Here is a 15,903-nt window from a genome sequence, read left to right as displayed (position 1 = left end):
TTGACTTCTCAATCGTGTTTCAAAGACTTCATTCTGTCGAAAAGAATTTAAGAAGAAAGAATAAATTATTTTTAAGGGATTTTTCAAATATTTTGAAGATTAATGTAAAAAAGCTAAGATTTTTTTCACTTTTTTTTTTCCTCATTTTTGGATGGAAATTGATCAAGCATGGTTTTTTTGGTTTGAAACCACCTCAAGTTTCTAGACAATCTTTCCATGTATTTTAATTGGAAAAAATCGAAAATGGATGGGTTTTACTACTGTCTGAGTTTACCATTTTTTATTGTTGAGTTTGACAATAAAAAAAAAAGTGTTGAACTCAGACATTAAATAAAAAACGCTGAGTTTGCCAATAATGAGGGACCATTAAGAAATAAAAAGTTTATTAAATGGACAATGGTGCAAAATTTATGAATTATTTATAAACAAATCCCTCTGCCAGGGTAATTATGTAATTTTCTCTAAAATTTAGGCTCATCCCACCCCAAACATAGCACATTAACACTACGTGTTTTTAGCATCACATGCACAAGACTCAATTTTCTGTTACTTTCAGAAGATGCTAATGTTTGTGGAAAAATAAATGTATTCAACCATATTGAGATCCTTATATAGAAAATAATAGAATATGATCTCAACTCATTTAAAAAAATAAAAAAGGGCAAATTGAGTCATGATAATCACCGTAGATCATTTGCCTTGGGATACACAAGAAAATATTTATGATTATGCGTATCACAAGGCAAATGATCGATCTACAGCTCTGTGATGGGGGCGTGACGGGATGTGTGTCAGAAAATCGTTACACTAGAAAATTTAGAAACTTAGCAGGTAAAACAGCAGCAAATTTAGTAGTATTTACATGAGCAAGAATGCACAAAATTCTACAACAGCTCAGACGGTAGTTGCAAGCTCTAACTCCAATTCTTCTCAGACATATTTACAACTATTTAAGCATAGAAATAAAAAATAAAAAAAATCTCGCGGACAAGAATATGAGAATAAAATTAGATGCTCACAACTTTCCTCTACAATGTTTCGTCCGGCTTCAAAAAGTTGTAAAATTCCAGTTGTGTCATCTCTCCTCCAGTCACCGAGTCGAACTGACACTTATAAAAGCTGCATAGCCAAACAAACTGAATGTGAACATCTTTCATTTAAGCAGGTTTGGAACTTTTAAACAACAGTTTAGTGTTTCAAACCGTAATATTGACGACATCGTAAAGTTCGATTACCTTCCATCCATGCCAAGAATCACAACTGTATTATTCTCTTGTCCGAAAGCGACAATGTATCGAGATCCTTCATTTATCCGGAACTTGGCTACTGACCATTCTGAACTAAAATATTTTGGCAACACCCCTGCGGAAATAGTACAACCCCGAACTCTGATTTAGAGGCCAAAAACCACAAAATTTTGGTTCATCAAATAAACTTACAAGATTATTATGAATTAGGCAAAAGGGACACCTTTAATGAAAGAAAGAGATGAACCGGTTGATGGAACAACAACATTGGGGTCAGATGAATTGCGTGACTTGTCGTTTCCTGGCAATCCTGAATTGACCTTGAGACTGAAGACGTGGACTGTGCCCTTGTCGCTCGAGACTGCTAGCCATTGTGCGGTAGATGAGAAAGCCAAGCTATAGATCTCTGCTCTATCTGCACCCCTTCGTACCTACATTGGGTACAGAAAGAATCAGATAACTAGAAGTCCATAATCCATAATTTGAGAAAACATGGAAGTAATCGTGCGGGTGCACGTATACACAGATGTAATAATTTTTTTTCTTGCTCTTGTAATCAATCACATTTCCTATTCATATCTAGAATCTAGAAAAAAAAATCATAAAAAAAATTTCTTGACATACAGCAGCTGACATTATTTTTTCTTCAAGAACACGTAGCCAAGTTAAACTATCCATCCATTTTTACTAAGAATGTAATCTAGATTTACATGAAAACCGATACAATATTTTTCCCCTGGTAACAAAAAATTACTCTGTTAAACTAGACATTCTGTATAGATTACAAGTAATTAAGTGAGAGAAACAATCAAATGCCGAAGAAATAATTCAAATTTCAAAAGAACCTCCAAGTTGATCTTAATTAAGGTTTAATGTAGGTCTACTCATGGTTTTAAAATATTGTATCGATTGAATGTTTCGGTTAACGAAAAAACCGATTCAATACAAACCGATACATTCCCGAAACATTCAATGTTTCATATCGGTCTTGGCTGATACCGATACGTATCGACCAATACATTCCGACATTTTAAACCATGGGTCTACTAAACGTCTCCAGATTATGCATACCATGTACTTGGTCACTAGAGTGTGCCAAAGGGCAGCAATGAGATTGGATAAGTAGGTAAAACTACAGAAAACCAAGGCAACCAAGCAAGCGCAAGGACAGACAACTTAACAACTGCATTCATGACACATTGCGGCAACTAAAAGAGCCAAGAAGGCTTATTATGCAGCATGTAGACCAAGAAGGCTTCATACATTGAGATAGACTGACAAATGTTGGGCCCCAGAGTAGGGTTTTGCATTAGAGTGCCAGGGATGGATAACAAGTTGGCACAATTTGCGCTCCTTTACAAAATGTCTCTACTACAAGTTTAGCCGAAAGTTTTATCCAAATTTTTTTGCCACATTTAACCAGTATTTCAGCAAATTCATTCTCTGAATTTGAAGCAAAGTGAAATTCTCTATATAAATTTTGTCACATTATTAGCTCCAAATGTGTCATGATCAATCCTAAATGGACTTATGGGTTCTAAATTCCACCTAACCAAGGGTACGTCGAAATTATTGATTAAATACATGTTGTAACAAAACCCCATTAGCGGATCAAACTCTATTCTCATAACATAAAAGCAAATAAAAACAGATTAATTCATCGAGAAGGATCATATATTCATACTTAAATAGCTCAAACCACTTAATAAACTAAATTTCTATGAAAAAATCGACAAAACACCAAAATTAATTAGTTTTTTCAACCCAATACCTCTTGCAACAAAGACCCATCAAGCGTGTCGAATATCCTGACCAAAGTACCCTTAGTGCTCGCCGTGGCAAGAATCCTTCCATCCTGTGTGAGAGCAAAACACGCAATTCTCGAATCATGAGCCACGATGAACTTCGTCCGCTTCGACACATAATGCTCAACCCTAACCTGCCCTTTCTGCAATCCTGGACAAACAAGCACAAGTGATCCAGACAACTGTGACACGGCACACAGCCCATTAGTGTTCACTACTGTCTCAATCTGATGCAACAGCTTCAAATCTACAAAATTGTACACAAAGATCTTCTGCTCAAGAACAACAATTATTCGATCGCGACGAAGCCGAACTGCCCGAACTTCAGATCTAAAAGAAAGCTCTCCAATGCATTGGGTACGATTATCGTCCCAAATCATAACTTTGTTATCGCCACTAACGAGAGCAAGAATGTTGCATCGAAAGAGCATCTCGACAATACGGATACCACCTGCGACAAAATTTCTTTGAAAGATCTCGCGGAAGGGATCACAATTGTAGACCAAGAATCCATGATTGGTTACGCTAGCAAAGCATCCATAATCTTGATTGAATGAAAGATGAAGCAAAGATGGGATGGAAGATTGCATCGAAGACGTAGAATCTTGGAGATTGGAGTTAGGGTTAGGGTTATCAAGAAAAGAAATGCTCGAAGAACTAGGACTGAAATTGAAATTGGAGAAAGATTCGACATCTTGGATTCCTTCGTAATCGTGTTCATGATCTTCCGTACTCCCCTCGTACATATATGGATCAGATTCGTCTTCAAATTGAGATTCATCGGAAGAGATTGAAGGTTCGTGCTGTGGAATAGGTAGAAAGTTGAAATTAGGGGAATTGGAGTTAGGGTTAGAGTTAGAATTAGGGTTTGGTTCTGGGAGTGGCCACGAAGAAGATGAAGAACAAGCGGAGAGATCCGTCATTGAAGGATTTGGATGGAATTTACAAGGATTTCAGGGGTAGTTTGAACGCAGCAAGCGAAACCAGAGTAACGTCTTATGGAATTTAAACTTATGGTTATGGGTGATATGGCGATATAGCCCTCCATATTTTAGTTAATATTTTAGAAGCCCCTGTGTTTTCAAACTTAAGACTTAGGGTATGTTTGATTGCATGCAAAGTCACTTTCCATGGAATTTGAAATCCATGGAAAATTAGTTGTGGAAAATAGGTAGGGTTGGAAAATCAAATTCCATTGTTTGATTTCACTTGAATAAAATCATGGAAAAATATGAGAAAAAAGAAGAAGAAGAGAAAGAGGAAGAAGATGAGAGGAGGGGGAGAGGAAGAAGAAGATGACGAGGAAGAGGGAGGGGGGAGGATGTGTTGACGGTGACGACGGTGGTGGCGGCGGTGACGATGGCGACGACGACGACAGAGGTAAGTGAGGAAGATGGGGGGAGAACGTGGTGGCAGAGGAGGTGAGGGATGGAGAATAAGAAGAAGAGAGAGAAGGTGGTCGGAGAGGGAGGTGATGGTGACGACGACGATGACAACGACGGTGAGGTTAATGTAATGGTGGTGGTGGTGGTGGTGGTGGTAGGGAAGAATTGATGATGGAAAATATGAGTGGATTTCATTTTCCCACCCATATGGGTGGGAAAGTGAAATCCATGATTTAGTGGACTTTTTGAATGGGGTGGAAAATGAATTTCCATTTCCATGTGCAATCAAACACTTGAAAAATGTCATTTTCCATGGAAATTGATTTTCCTTTTCATGTGCAATCAAACATACCCTTATTATATTATACGAGAGAATGATGTAAAATGACTTAAATGCCCTCATTTCCATGTTTTAGTGAATATTTTAGAGGCCCCTGTGTTTTCAAACTGGTGAGTGGTGCCATACCCCTTGATCTTTGCCTTTTAAGACTTATTATATTATACGAGAGAATGATGTAAAATGACTTAAATGACCTCGTTTACAACCTCTGGTTAAACCTTTTTCTTCAAAAATAAAATAAAATAAAATAAAATAAAATAATAATAATAAATAATAAATAATAAATAATAAAATAAAAATATACTTCTGTTTTTCCTTTTTTCTTGGAATTGAGGTATTGAGACTCTAAGAGCATCTTACTAAGAGTTGTGATTTTTTGACGCCCTCTCTGACATATGTCCCTTGATGTGGCATGGAATAGAACCATAGATTTTTCCCTCGGGACACACAATTGTACATTCTCATAATGTGCGATTATGTATCTTGATGAAAATAATCTACGATTCATACCCATGCCATATTAGGGGCATGTGGTCGAGGGGGCATGAGATAATCATTATTCCTTTACTAATGCCCGTCTGCTCAAGGCATGCGTAGTCCCCTCCCTCACATTTGTGGGGCAATTTTTGGGATAAATCCCTGAGGGTGGCCCCTAAAGGGGGATTCGAACTAAAGACCCTTGCTTCCTAAGACGTAGTCTTGGCCATCTTACCAAGATATCCCTATGTTTTCAACAAGACGCCTAGAACTTGATCTTCTCTTCTAGGCTAATGAAAAATGACCAAGAACCTAAGATTTTTCTTCCGAACACCAGTTTTGATTAAAAATTTGGATGATTTAACTCCTCCGCATTTAGATAATTTTGAGATATACCCTTGTGTTTGCAATCTAAAGACAAAGACCTTGGCCTACTTCTAATATGCTAATAGAAAATGATTTCAATACCCTCCTCTTCAACTTATGGCCAAGAATCTTAAATATTTTAATCTCAAAATCAATCTTCAACCATATAATTCTATCTAATTTAACAATGAAACCTAAATTACAAGTTAAGATTTTTTTTTTTTTTTGGACCACTAAAGACAATGAAATTTTGGGTAGAAAAAAGAAAAATATCATAGTAGCATTAATATTGACATCGATTCTTGTGTTATTAACATAAAAGTATGTACGGAACCATAAATGCTTTCATTGAGATACGAGTGAAAAGCATCTATGGCTATGTGTGCATATTCACATTAGTAATATGAGAATCGGTGTCAATTTTAATATTACTTCAACATGACTCAAGAAAAAAAAATAAGGGTTTTTCATACAAAGAGTTAAGGTAATAAAGGAAAATGATGGATTGAAGATGAAGTTGAAGAGTGCTGATAGATTAAATGCTCGCATCTTTTCTTATAAATACTTGTCATTTATGTCAGTTTTCATTAGTGTACTGAAGAAGATCATGGTTAGGAGGGAATATTATTAATTTGAAAATATGAGAAGAGATATATCAAATATTAACCCAAACGTAGAGGAGTTAGAGTTTGTGGATCACCCTAAATTTTTTGGAAGCAAATCCTCAATAGCCCGTTTCTTGTGTAGCTCTCAGTAGTTATTATCAATTGTTGAGGGTGTGCCACATCATCAAGATGGTCATATCTAATTGTTTAAATTTAAAAGTTCAATGACTTGATTAGGACAAAAAAAGTTTTTATTTAATTTTTTTGTTCCTTTCAAATCTGATTTAAAGCATGAGTAGAAGAAGATTATGGATTGAGAGCGAGGCTGCTACTTAATTCAAACACCTTGGCTCACTAAAGTTGTGATGGATAAAAGGATTATTTAATTATTAAATAAGATTTAAAATGAAGTTTATTTTTTAAACAAAGTTTAATTGCATTAAGCTACCTAAAAATATTTAATTAAAAAACTAAAATATAAAAAGAGTTGTGATAATTTGACTTTTTTTTTGTAAGCTCCTTCATAGAACCATAGATACTTTGCTTCGGGATACAAAAGAACAAATATTTATAGTTTTGTGAACTACTAGGTTAAAGAGCATACGAAAAAGAGGGTAAGAATATCACAATTCATATAAAAATGATGACTTGGCAATATTTAGAAAAAAAAAAAAGAATTCCTTAGAATAACATTTCATCAAGTAACCATGGGCAACAGGGGCTAAAGATGAAGACAAGAATGATAAATTTGGGGGTTCAACTCAAAACTAATTAACAATGAGTAGAGAGGCCCAAGAACTTATAAGGAGAGAAACAAGTCAATAAATGTCCAATGTGGGACTAAATTCAATATGCCTCAGCATGTGCGGGCCAAAGCACGTGGAAATATGAATTGGATGATCTGGATGAGAGAAAGGTCTGCTCTAATATTAAGATAAATGTGGGGGTCCAGTTCAAAACTAATTAGCAATGAGTGCCCAATGTGGGAGTAAACTCAATAAAGAAGAAAAGGATTTGAGCAGTATTACTTATAAATGTAATTTACTAGTTCAAGATTACATTGCTAAAATCTTAACCAATAATAATAATAAAAAGAAAAAAAAAGGGAAGAGTCATACTATATTGCCTTTGTTGGACATTGGGTCCAACACTGAGTTGATGTGGCAATGGACATATAACCATAAATTTATTTTCTCGAGATACAACTTAAAAAAATCAACAATTCTCTATGCACTGCCATGTCAACTCAGTGTTAGACCCAGTGTCGAACGTAGACAATAAAGCATTTTCCAACAATGAACTTGCTCTCAAATGACTTAATTTAAAATCCATATTCCAACAAAGTTATATATCTATTGGAATGTCTTCATGCTTTAGTGATGTGGATCTAAATCAAGGGTGCGAAAAGCATTATTTATAAGAAAAACACTCCCCCTACTAATGAAGTAAGATTTTTTGTCTTACTAAGGATCGTTTTTGCTCAAGTGGATACCACATGGGCAATGCAACACCACAGCCCCCCTAGATTTCATAAAAAAACTCATATGGGCTTCATCCAAGGTTTTGAAAATGGACATCCCCAAACTTAAAATAAAAATTCAAAGGTGAATTTTTTTTATTTTTTTTCAAAATTCATAGAAATTTGTCCTCTACAACCCTGTGGGATCGGATAATGTTTTTGGATGCCATGAGGTTAGATAGTAAGAGTTGAAATCTTACTTAGTTAGACTTAAGTTTGTAAACGGCTAGTCACACCCGACTTAATACATGCACACAAGAGTTGATATTGCCACATCAACATTCTTCCATAAAATCCAACCTTTAAAATCGGTTGGAGTGTCTAGCATAGACATAACCTTTCCCTTCTTGCACCCTCGCACCAATATATTCATTTTCTTCTCCTTCGATAATAAATCACACTAATATTTTTTTTTCTTCCTTTTCTAAATCGCATTAGTGCTACTCGTGTTCGTTAATTTAAAATTATTATTTTATTAAATTCCATGTTTATAATTAATATCCTTATTTGATGTACAAAAATAATACTGAAATAAATATGAAGTTTGCTAATCTTCTCCTTGATCTCCAACAAACTCAAAAGATCATCAAACCACTACGCCGTAAGGTTAGTTGTGCAAATGTTTCCAAAATGATTATTTATATTAAATAAAAATATTAATTTTATAATATTTGAAATATATTAATTTTGGTGCATAAAATGTTCAAGATTTTCTTGTAGTGAGGGCAAACTATAGTTAATGATACGGTTGAAGAGAATGAAAACGAATGATTTTGGATTTTGGAGAGAAATTCAGAGGTTTTTGGTTATAAGTTGAAGAAAATGATATTTAGGTCACTTTCAATTAGTCTATGAGAGAAGGCCCAGTCAAGAGACAATGTTATCTTTGAAAAATTGGAGGGAAGTGAGGGGGTGGGGGCAAATGGGACATGTAATTAGTTGAAAATACAAAATATCTAGAAGTTTTATGGGAGTAATTGCCCCCATTGACTCCTTACTAGCTCCACACGTGTATCTCACAGACTTTAATTAAGACTTAGTGTAAACACATCAAAGATTATTAAGGAACTTTGTCTTAAATTGACCATCACATATGACAAATCAAACATGCCATGTCACTTATTAGACAATTCCTTCAAATATCTACTTTCTTATTTGTCAACTTCTTTGACCACTGTTTCCTAAACCAAAAGAATTAAAAAAAAAAAAAAAAGGAAAAAAAGAAAAAGAAAAAAACAAATGAGATTAAAGGAGTACAAGAGGTGAGAATAAAAAGAAAAATAGTGGTGCTAAATTGCCCACGCTGAGTCCCAAGGGTGGATTTATAGTGGGGGCACTTGCCCTCACAATAATGTTTAAAGTCTATAGATTAATTTCAGTAGTTATTTAAAATTATAGTTAAGCTCATAAAAAATCCTAAAATCAAAAAATAGAAATCTAACAAAATAAATAAAAGATCCATAGAGCTCTTTTTGGCACTCCAAACCATCACTTATTCCTTTTATTTTGGAGTGTAATAAGTAAAATAAGGGGCATCTCACTAATTATAAAACATAGGAACCTACAACCATGATTTTTAAACTTGTTCGAGATCGAGACGTATCGTCCAAGTTAACTCAGTATCAGAGCTGAATGAGACCAACTCACAAAATCATTTTTTGACCAAGATTTATGAGTCATAATTCAATTTATTGATTTGTCTCACGAGACGGCTCAAATGTATCGAAAAACTAGTCCGAGACGACTCAATATCGGAGCTGAATGAGACGAGACGAAATAGCGAGTTTAAAAACCATACCAACAACCCTAAAATTTTACAAAAATTTATATTTTTAACTTATAATATTCAGAACCCTTTAATTACAGATAAACCCTTTTGATACATGTTCTATTTACACATATAACCTTCTAGTAAAAAGTAAGGGAAAGAGGTCTTTGAATGGTCTACGTTGTTTTGGGTTGGTGACGCGTACACTTCCAGACTTGTTGTCAGATTCTAACACAAAATCTTTCTGTGAGGCATCTTTCTGTGTTTCCTTTTAAGACCGCTATAAAGTCCTCTCTCTATCTACAATGATGGCTCCTCTCTTTCTCTCTCCATTCGCTTGTTTCAGGTAAAATCTTTGCTCTGTGTTTCCTTTTATTTCTATTTTTGTTTCATCTCCAGCTCTTCATGAACATCTCGTGAAACCCTAAATTTAGGGCTAGTTATCAATCTTTCTTTCTATCTATCTCTATTTGTACTTTATATATATTTAGTCCCCCTAATGCTAAATTGCGCTTGTATGTTTGTATTTCTTAACCTACGCACACTAGAATCTGAGTTTCCTCTTTAGTTTGGAACGCATAGGTTAAACCCTAATTGAGATTTTTGTATTTCGATTTCTTTTGTAGAAACTAGTGTTTTTTTTTTTTTTTTTTGTTTTTTTTTTGTTTTTGGATTTGAGGTGTTAATCGTTTGTTTCTGGATATTGGGTTTCAATATCAGAATTGGGTTGTAGTAATAACCTGGTAATGGAAGAGCCAGGGCAGCTAAAACGGACGTTAATTGATACATCGGCAGGGGCGCTCGCAGGCGGTGTTTCTCGGACAGTAACGTCTCCTTTGGATGTTATCAAGATCAGATTTCAGGTTGGTTTCTTAGTACTATCTCAAAAGTTTATCTTGGAATAAATTTCTCAACTTTTTTTTTTTTAATTAAAAAATTTCTTGCAAGTTTGGGTCTTGAATTGTGTTGAGAAGCTCTTTTCAATTACATTGCACAATACCCATTTAAACAAAATCATTGCTTGATTGCATTATGCTGACTTTGTGATTGTCGTGTTGAGTGAATTTTGTAAGTTGTATTTAATTGTATGATGCTTTTTTTTCTTTTTTGAATTTGATTGTGTTTTAGGGCTCACTCTCAATTGCCTTATTTTTGCTTGCTTTGGACGAACTTTGGGATCCTATTGAGGAATTTTTGACATGCCTGAGCTCTAATTTCTTCGAGAAAGATTTTCCTTCTTGAATATTGTTGTGGTGGAACATGATTTATATAGTCAACCTTAATTAGTTGGAAATAATGCAAGATTTTTGTACTATTTATTGTGTTGGATTCATAAATGTAAAAAAAATAGTACTTTAGGAGGTTTAACAAGGTGCACAATTTCCCTTAAAGCTAGATCCATTGGTGTGGAGGTGGCCTCTTTGAAGGTAGGTTCTTGATTTGATCACAATGTAAGGTTCAAATCTTCTATGGGCTGAAATGGACAAGGAGAACATTATTAGTATCTGTCTGGCATTTTGGGTTTAGTGAACTTCTACTAACTTGAAGAGAAAATAAATAAATAAAGATTTTAGTCCTGTTTCTTATTTGGTTTGAAATCTAAGGCAAATTAAGGTCTGAATTGCATGGAAGTTTATATTAACTGGACGACAAACTTGCCAATACTGGCATAGTAAAGCTTCGGAAATGAATGGAACACGTTGGCCTTTTGCAATAAATGACTATTTTATCGCATAAGTATAATAAACTGTCGTTTTTCAGTAACTTTCTCTTTTCCCAAAGAGTTGGAGTCGGCTAAACGAATCCCATTCCTTCAGTCTACTCTATCTAAAGCCTAGTCTTTTGTTTGTCCGCAATAGTAAATAGTACAAAAGTTTATGCTTGAAAATTTCCTTTGGTATATTACTGTTGTATATTCCAATTTGTTTTTAAATGCTCCAATTACGTGGCATGCCAATGGCAACAAAGAAATAGAAGAAGAAGAAAATGAAAAATGCAATTAATCTCTAGCTTTGCCAAGAGAGAAAAAGTAGGGAAAAAAATACAGAAATGTTAATCTCTCTCTCTCTCCATTCCGCCCCACCCCGTTGATTATCTTCCTTGATACTCACGGGCTTTGTTCTCTATAATGACCAATCATATACTGTCTTTTTGGTATACACTGACAGGTTCAGCTGGAGCCCACTACTTCGTGGACATTGCTTCGCAGAGATCTGTATGGATCATCAAAGTATACTGGGGTGTTGCAAGCAACTAAGGACATCTTTAGAGAGGAAGGTTTACCGGTACGGGTTACTCATATATAGTACTAATGTCAATTGATTAGTTGCTTTTTTTCCCTTCTTCGCCGATGTTGTCTCTTGGTTTCTTTTTTGTTATTGTTCTTTTCAACCATTGATTTGTAAACTGCTAGACTTTTTTTCTAAAAAAAGAATCCAAGTGATATCTCTGATTTATACTAGAAGATCGTATTTGCGATCTGTTTATGATTTCCAAATTGTCACCTTGAGTAACTCAGTATCATATGTTCTTTGAGTAGTAGTTTTAGGAAGGAAGCTGTTCATATATATAGCTTTGAGAATTCGATTAATCCTTGCCATACCATGTAGTACTGAGATTTTTTTTATCTGCCCAAACTCCTTAGAGATTAGAATAAACTCCTCTTTGTTTTAGTTTTTCCAAGCTCCTATTCAAATGAAGACTTGCGGGTGGGGGTTGGTCTCAATTGCATTTGTGAAAAGAGCTGGGAAGTTTAGTATCTTTTTTATTTTTTATTTTTTTATGGGTAAAGAAGTTTCAGTTAAAATAACTAAAAAATCATACAGAGTAGAAGGTCGAGTGGACCATCTTTAATAGGTACATACTATGCAAGAACAAGGAAAAAAACAATAAAATACGTCCACCTTCTATGATTTCTCACTGCAAATTGAATCCTACGTAAATATGAAATTCTCAAATAATATTCCTTGGCCAACTTATCAAAAACAATCCTTGTACAACTTGCCCCAGTAAAACATGGGAGCCAAAATACTAATAATAACTTCGTGAACCTCTTTTGATGAAATTATACGACATGATCTAAAGGGAAGGGGACACCAATATGAAAAAGAAGGAAAACTGATTTAGGGAAAACCCACTTGATGTGCATAAGAACAATTTAGACCAATTGATTAATGTGAAACTGGAATGTTTAAAGATATGATCCACCGATTCACCATTGGTTTCACACAAGTAACAAACTTTCATAATGGGGAGACCCTTAGAGATGAGCTTGTCTAGGGTCGGGATTTTGTTTAAGGCAGTGGTCCAAATAAAGAATGTCACCTTAGATGGAAGTTTTGACCCCTTGATGATGTGAACACAGGGCGGGGAAAGTGGGCCTATGCAATGATGACAAGAAAGTCAGTACTTGAAGATATTTCACCAGCTAAAACTGTAAACAATATTTTTCTATGTGAAAATGATAAAACATGAGTGAACACACCTTAATAAGATTAAACTCATTTTTTTTAATTTGACTTCTTTTTTGAAATGATAAATGTTGAGATAAGTGCTTGAATGATTTCAATAATAATTGGTTCTCTCATTCTCTCTCTCTCTCTCTCTCTCTCTCTTACACACACACACACACACACACACACTCATGCAGCCTCTAATCGATTGATATAGTTTATTATTGTTGGTGTTTGTTGTGGGATTTTCCTGTGATGAATAAATACTTACCCACGTAAGGGAAGGCATCTTTCAATAAGTAATGCACTTAATCACAGTATAGACATAAAACATGCAAAAATGCCCGTTCAAGGACTTGTGCTTTCAGCACCCCTGTAATGGATTCTGGTTGAGCAACAGATGGTCCATATCTGAGATTAGTCAGGGTTATGCCTGCGTCCCAGCACCATCTCCAAGCTTTACACTAAAATTATCTGGGAAAAAGTAATCAAATAAATGCCTTTTTTATAAGTTTAAAGAGAAAGTCCGAGCATCAGTTTTGAAGAGCTCGATTTTTTAAGCTTCATAGAGTATCAGGAAAGATGTTAATCTCTTCCATCATCTGCTAGCACTGATTGACCTGTAAATTTTAAAGAAAATAAAAGGTTAATTTTTTTTTTAATTGTTAATCTCTTCCATCATCTGCCAGGACTGATTGGGCATAAAATTTAAAGAAAATAAACTTTGTTTCTTAAAAAAATGCATGCAGAGAAAACATGGCAGACGAAACAGAAAACCTCTTCCTTCTCTAGCTAATATTGTATGGCACTGATTTTATTATAGGAGTGCCTTCTGTTATCCTCCAGTTTTCTCAAAATAAATCCAGTGAAACTGAGGTTTTATTTTAGGAATGCATTTTTCCCCTATCCAACTCTGTGCTTAAGAAATAATCTTGTGATAGGGTTTTTGGCGAGGTAATGTCCCAGCGCTACTCATGGTCATGCCTTATACTGCGATACAGTTTACAGTCTTGCACAAAATCAAAACGTTTGCATCCGGTTCTTCTCACTCAGGTACATCCCTCTGGAATGAGAAATTATAGTCTTTGGAAATATTAAACTTTCTCATCCTGTTATTGATAATAGTCTTTTGGTTAACAGTTTAATACAATCCTATATGGCTGTTATGGTGTAGTTGTATTTGGTTAATTGGTTCTAAACCTCTTTCATTCTTAATTTCTTATCATCATTGGTATAAAAATTCTGAGAACCATTTAAAAATTTCAATTACTTAATGAAGAATCTCCTTACTTTCAATGTAAGCCCATATGTATGTGCTATAATTACTCTATCTCACCCTTCATGCTAAATTGGCCTAATTGTGCTCTTGTTATTGTTATGATGCAGAGGATCACATTTATTTGAGTCCTTATTTATCGTACTTAAGTGGGGCATTAGCAGGATGTGCAGCAACTGTTGGATCATATCCATTTGATCTTGTACGAACCATTTTAGCCTCACAGGGCGAGCCAAAGGTATATGCATTTTTTTTTAAAGTACAAGTTGGATGAACTTTTACTCCAAGTTGTTTTGTTCAACTTCTATTAATTAGTGATTTTGAAGAATCTCAAGGTGATCAACTGAAGCCTTAGTTGTTTGGAAACTGTGTTCAGGTGTATCCAAACATGAGATCTGCATTAGTTGATATAGTCAAAACCCGTGGCTTTCAAGGATTATATGCTGGGTTGTCACCAACATTAGTTGAGATCATTCCTTACGCTGGTCTCCAGTTTGGAACCTATGACATGTTCAAGCGCTGGACCATGGTAAATTTCTGGCATTTTTTGTGTATTTTAAGACTTTTTAATATATGAAAGAAATATGCTTTGTCATGGTTTGAAAGAAATATGAAAGAAGCCTTCATACTATTATCTCTGCAACTTGTAGACGTGGAACAGGTACAGATCTTCTCAAGAAAGATCTATTCAGGCAGATGATCGTCCATCAAGCTTCCAACTCTTCCTCTGTGGGTTAGCTGCTGGCACGTGTGCCAAAGCTGTGTGTCACCCACTCGATGTGGTGAAGAAGAGGTTCCAGGTATATCTCCAGTATTTTCATAGTGAATAATCTTATACCACCATTTCATCTATTGTAGTACATTGGGCTCTACCCTCCATCAATCTCTTGTGCTGGTTCTACCTTTTAAACAGAATATTCTATATTCCCTCAATGTCACTATCTTGGAAAGTATTCTATTGAATATAATCTGATGAAGGGAATGGCTGTTTCTTCCATATTTGTGTCATAAGTTGTTTTTTTGTTTCTTTCTTCGTGAGGGATATTATTTTATCTTTTTTGTTTTGCTTTATTTATCTAAATCTCTCATTGCTTCTGCAGATTGAAGGACTACAGAGACACCCCAAGTATGGGGCTCGAGTTGAGCGCCGTGCTTACAGTAGCATGTTTGATGCCCTACGCCGAATCTTGCAGGCTGAAGGTTGGTCTGGCCTTTACAAGGGCATTGTTCCATCCATAATCAAAGCTGCCCCAGCTGGTGCTGTAACATTTGTAGCGTATGAATACACATCAGATTGGTTAGAGTCCATCATGACTTGAAACTGACCTAATTCTTTTCCCACTTTGTCTATTTGATTTAGTTGATTGTCCCCATTTTCCAAAATTAATGGAAAAAAAAAAATAAAAAAAAATTCCAAAGAAGAATAATGGAGTGGGGGCTTCGTAACCATATTGATATCCGGCATTTCATCAATAGTTGAGCATAGCATTACAAGCTTATTTATGTAGAAGAAAATGGTGCACTTGATTTAGTGATATTGTTTATTTTCTTTTATTTTATATTTTATCTTTTCGAGTCTCTAAGCATTCTTCGAACATTAAGAATTTACTCTTCCAATCAAACTTAATTTAGTGGAGATATGAAATCCAGTTGGGCCACCTTG

General features: G+C 35.0%; 2 protein-coding genes and 1 non-coding gene across 4 annotated transcripts; 1 reads left to right on the top strand and 2 right to left on the bottom strand.

The window, feature by feature from the left end:
* Positions 1 to 815: 815 nt before the first annotated feature.
* Positions 816 to 4,064, bottom strand: LOC147383372 (autophagy-related protein 18a-like). Of its 2 annotated transcripts, XM_086428988.1 has the most exons (4): positions 3,019 to 4,064; positions 1,471 to 1,678; positions 1,236 to 1,362; positions 816 to 1,119 (listed from the first exon to the last, which is right to left on the bottom strand). In XM_086428988.1, exons 1-4 carry the CDS (start codon positions 3,973 to 3,975, stop codon positions 1,029 to 1,031), a joined length of 1,383 nt encoding a protein of 460 aa, XP_086285114.1. In that variant the 5' UTR covers positions 3,976 to 4,064; the 3' UTR covers positions 816 to 1,028. The 2 variants fall into 2 exon arrangements, with proteins under 2 accessions (XP_086285114.1, XP_086285115.1); XM_086428989.1 differs by lacking the exon at positions 816 to 1,119 and having other exon boundaries at positions 1,232 to 1,362.
* Positions 4,065 to 9,701: 5,637 nt separating this feature from the next.
* On the top strand, positions 9,702 to 15,826 carry LOC147383370 (mitochondrial thiamine diphosphate carrier 2-like). The gene is made up of 8 exons (XM_086428022.1): positions 9,702 to 9,858; positions 10,233 to 10,375; positions 11,681 to 11,797; positions 13,906 to 14,017; positions 14,351 to 14,478; positions 14,617 to 14,769; positions 14,891 to 15,040; positions 15,341 to 15,826. The coding sequence occupies exons 2-8, from the start codon at positions 10,259 to 10,261 to the stop codon at positions 15,557 to 15,559; spliced, it is 996 nt and encodes a 331-aa protein (XP_086284148.1). The 5' UTR covers positions 9,702 to 9,858; positions 10,233 to 10,258; the 3' UTR covers positions 15,560 to 15,826.
* Positions 13,492 to 13,572, bottom strand: LOC147383371 (small nucleolar RNA SNORD36). The gene has a single exon (XR_015174096.1). It is a non-coding gene; the product is annotated as a small nucleolar RNA SNORD36 (small nucleolar RNA).
* Positions 15,827 to 15,903: the final 77 nt, after the last annotated feature.

Source organism: Akebia trifoliata, chromosome 16, assembly GCF_017979445.1.
Source record: "Akebia trifoliata isolate Shusen 1 chromosome 16, ASM1797944v1, whole genome shotgun sequence".
Lineage (NCBI taxonomy): Eukaryota > Viridiplantae > Streptophyta > Magnoliopsida > Ranunculales > Lardizabalaceae > Akebia > Akebia trifoliata.
The sequence above is the reverse complement of the archived record's forward strand: the minus strand, read 5'-3'. Positions and strand labels throughout refer to the sequence as shown.

Coding starts and splice junctions, on each gene's coding strand:
- LOC147383372 (XM_086428988.1), bottom strand. CDS start 3,975: ATGACGGATCTCTCCGCTTGTTCTTCATCTTCTTCGTGGCCACTCCCA. Junction 1,363..1,470: donor ATCTCTTTCTTTCATTAAAG/GTGTCCCTTTTG, acceptor CTATTTCCGCAG/GGGTGTTGCCAAAATATTTT. Junction 1,120..1,235: donor ATTCTTGGCATGGATGGAAG/GTAATCGAACTT, acceptor TTGGCTATGCAG/CTTTTATAAGTGTCAGTTCG.
- LOC147383370 (XM_086428022.1), top strand. CDS start 10,259: ATGGAAGAGCCAGGGCAGCTAAAACGGACGTTAATTGATACATCGGCA. Junction 11,798..13,905: donor TTAGAGAGGAAGGTTTACCG/GTACGGGTTACT, acceptor ATCTTGTGATAG/GGTTTTTGGCGAGGTAATGT. Junction 15,041..15,340: donor TGGTGAAGAAGAGGTTCCAG/GTATATCTCCAG, acceptor TTGCTTCTGCAG/ATTGAAGGACTACAGAGACA.